This window comes from Pinus tabuliformis, chromosome 7 (genome assembly GCF_031772625.1).
Source record: "Pinus tabuliformis cultivar Carrire ecotype Pingquan chromosome 7, CPIR1, whole genome shotgun sequence".
Lineage (NCBI taxonomy): Eukaryota > Viridiplantae > Streptophyta > Pinopsida > Pinales > Pinaceae > Pinus > Pinus tabuliformis.
The window spans coordinates 595,311,506-595,314,935 of NC_142293.1; the positions used below are offsets into that span (position 1 = coordinate 595,311,506).

Sequence of the window (3,430 nt, forward strand, 5' to 3'; positions counted from 1 at the left end):
TTTTTTTTTTTTTGTCATCTTTAGAATTCACATAAAGATTCACTTGTTGAATGTTGTTCCGAGATTTTTGGAATTGGAGAATTCACATAAAGATTCACTATGTTGAATGTTTTTGGAGATTTTTGGAATTGGATATTTCTGGAAGCAAACTGTGTAATGGATTTTGGCCTGTCTAACTTTTCCGTGGCGTCAGGGACCAAACCAAAAAGTTTGTGAGTAAACTAACGCTGAAGAGTCAATTTATAAAATAACAAGAATCAAGTGTCTTGTAAAGTAAATTGGCTCTTCAGCACTAGTTTACTCACATTAGTTCTTAGTTTACTCACATTAGTTTTTTGGTATCTAATGATGGATCTAGTTTACTCGCATTAATTCACATTACTCGCATTAATTCACATTAGTTTTTTGGTATCTGATGAGTAGTTAAATTTAGTAACCATTGGAAATGGATAGACCAAAACCATTACACAATTTGCTTTCGGAAATTTCCAACAATATGAATAACTATAGAATTCTCCAATCATAAGTTTCCTGCTATTGTGCGGCGTGCAGGCTGTTGTAAGTAGCCTAGGTTTATAGTGGCAGCTAGTTAAATTTGACCCTGGGTCTGTTCAGGATAACTCTCACCAATTACCGATTATCCTAGATTTAAAAAAAACTATAGAATTTTCTGATCACTCCAATCACTAATGTTGTTTCCAAAATTTCGACAAAAGGCGATTAAAACAACGAACAAACAATTACCCAAATGAATAAATGAAACATGGATTTTTGGCAATGAAACTCTGTACATGGGTTTTTATTAATTGAGGGTAGAATTACATACTGATAAAAGAACAGGAAGGAAAAAGTTAATATAGAAGCATAATTCTCGAGATGATATCCTCCTAAAATGGCAGAGACAAGTTTAAATCTCATCTCAAAGAATCAGGAACATAATCTGTCAAGCTCCATTTCTCCATCGACAATTCACCCAATCGAAATAGAGTACACTTACTCTGATCTAGAAACAGACTATATGACTTTGGGAGGCCATAAAAAAATCTTTTGGTACCCAATGCCCCGGGTCCCATGGGATTCAAAAATCGTCATAGAGCCCTATTCTGAGAGCAACAGTACTTAAGCTTTGAGATCAGGGCCCTCCAAGGTCCCCGCTGTGAACCTGTTACCCAACTGGCTGGAGAATGTGCCCATACGGAGAACAAAAGCTCTCATAGAACCTAAATTCCATTTAGCCATTATCGGCCCAATTCCACTGGACCCATAAAACCTCAGGGGATTCGTCCATCTTCACTGAGCCCTATTCTGACAGCACAAGTACTTGAGCATTGAGATCAGGGCCCTCCAAGGGCCCAGCAATGAACCCAACTGACTGGAGAATGTGCCCATATGAAGAACATGAGCATCCATAGAACCCAATTCCAAATTCCATTTAGCCATCCTGGGCCGAATTTGACTAGACCCATTTGAGGAATAGGGCCCTTTTGTCACCTTAATTGATAAAACCATGGATTCCTTCTGGAAGAAGAGAGCTCTGTACTGCAAATAGTGGCAATCACAATTATCCTACACCAATCTATTACACCTAATAAGATAATAATCATATTCTGACCATCAGAGAGCCTCAGGATAAAATTGAACGAAAAAGAATATGGTAAAATAGATCTTATCTATGGTTTTTTTTTTCATGACAACACCAAATTGCATTTCAGCAAAGTTATTTTTCATGTTAAAAAATAAATAAAAAGCGCTACAATTTCTCACATATGTGAGAGATCTGAAAGTGAACGCAATAAGGAGAAAGATGCCGAAGTCTTATTGCGCATAAAACTCCATGAGCATATCCAGATTGAGATGACGAAGAGATGGGTCATCGTTATGTACCAGCCAAAGCATATGCTCGAAGAGGATGGCATCACAGTCCAAGAAAATGCAGTCCACACATGAAGGATTTTTTCTGCAATTAGCCTCCCAAGTAATGCTACCAACAGTGGCCTTCTCCATGAGGGGCTGAAATAATCCAGAGTCCAGAATCTGAGACTCCACCGTGAAGATATTCTTCTCTTTTCCCACCACAACGGTCACTGCATTTCTTCTTCTGTTCCGTTTCTGCGCTGAAGAAGAAGGGGAGAGGGCAATCTCCTCGTACCCCGTAGACCGCTTTCTCAATTTGCTCAGCATTTTCAGCAGATGGGGTTTCTGCATTGTGGGCGCTGGCAGTCTCCAGAGCTTCAACTGATAGAACTAATGAAGAACTTAGACGGGCGAAAAACGCTTGTTGATTCAATGGCGATTTTTGCAGAGGAATGGAGGGCTATTACCAACGACCCACCAGAAATTCAGGGTGGAAGACAATTTCTGTTTTCTTGGGCAGGTAAGAAACTCAAACAGGAATCATGGGTATTGGGGCAAACAACGAAATTGAATCACCAAATGCAGAGACAGTTAGGCCTTTCCATTTTTAGGTTCTGCTTAAGTCTAACTTCAGGGGAAGTGAACGTTGCAAAGTTGAGGCGGTAATTGAAATTAAGCATTTCTGCTTTGAAAATGCACCTAGATATATGTATAGTCTAGTCTTCGGTTAGATATGTGAAGTTCCAAGAGTGATGTGCTGGCCATGCACAGTCTGTATGACTTCAAGATGTGGACCTTTGACCCTCATAACATATACGTGTATATCAAGCAAGAGTTTGTGAATAAACTGTTCTGATCATATTTTAATAATATTAAAGTAATATAATAATATGGAGGTTTTATTAAATTTAATAAATTTATTGGGAAAATTTTGAAAATGATACTTCGCAGTCTCGAGAAAAATAAATACATGAAGTTTCGAGAATGATGCACTGAGTCGTTATGGGATAGAAAGAAAGAAAGAAAGAAATTTTTTAACGTCCACGAGGCTAAAGATAGCCTATGGGACAGATTGCTTTTTCATCTGCTTGATGTATTCGGCCCTTTTTTTGTGAAGCTTCACAATAAATGCTCCCGTCTTCTCGACAAACCCCTCGTTAAATAGATTATCCCAAGAGTTAGCTGCCAGCGTATCTGCGTAACTTTCCCTGTTGTCTTTGAAGGCCTCACATTCTAAAATAAAATGTTTTTCTGTTTCCACTTTTCCGGAAGAACAAAAAATGCATACCCTTTCCTCCCACACTTCCTTTGGCCTTTTCCAGCGCCCTGTTTCACAACGGAGTTGATGAGAATTAGTCCTTAACTGAGCAATAAGAATTTTGGCTTTCCAAGAGATATTGGCCTCTATGTATGCTTTTGGTTGATGATTATGAGTGGGATTAAACACTTCAATATAGTAATTTTTCTTTCTCCCTAGCTCCTTCTCCCAAGTACGTTTGTGGAACTTTTCCATAACAAAAGCTTTTATCTCTTTGTTGTTTATGGGGCACGCGTTCAAGCAAATATCCCATTTACT

The 3,430-nt window shown here is 38.5% G+C and overlaps 1 protein-coding gene across 1 annotated transcript; it reads right to left on the reverse strand.

Moving 5' to 3' along the window:
• Positions 1-784: 784 nt before the first annotated feature.
• LOC149248832 (auxin-responsive protein SAUR76-like) lies at positions 785-2,525 on the reverse strand. Its single transcript, XM_089456115.1, has one exon. The coding sequence runs from the start codon at positions 2,203-2,205 to the stop codon at positions 1,816-1,818; it is 390 nt and encodes a 129-aa protein (XP_089312241.1). The 5' UTR covers positions 2,206-2,525; the 3' UTR covers positions 785-1,815.
• Between the last annotated feature and the right edge of the window lie 905 nt (positions 2,526-3,430).

Coding starts and splice junctions, on each gene's coding strand:
- LOC149248832 (XM_089456115.1), bottom strand. CDS start 2,205: ATGCAGAAACCCCATCTGCTGAAAATGCTGAGCAAATTGAGAAAGCGG.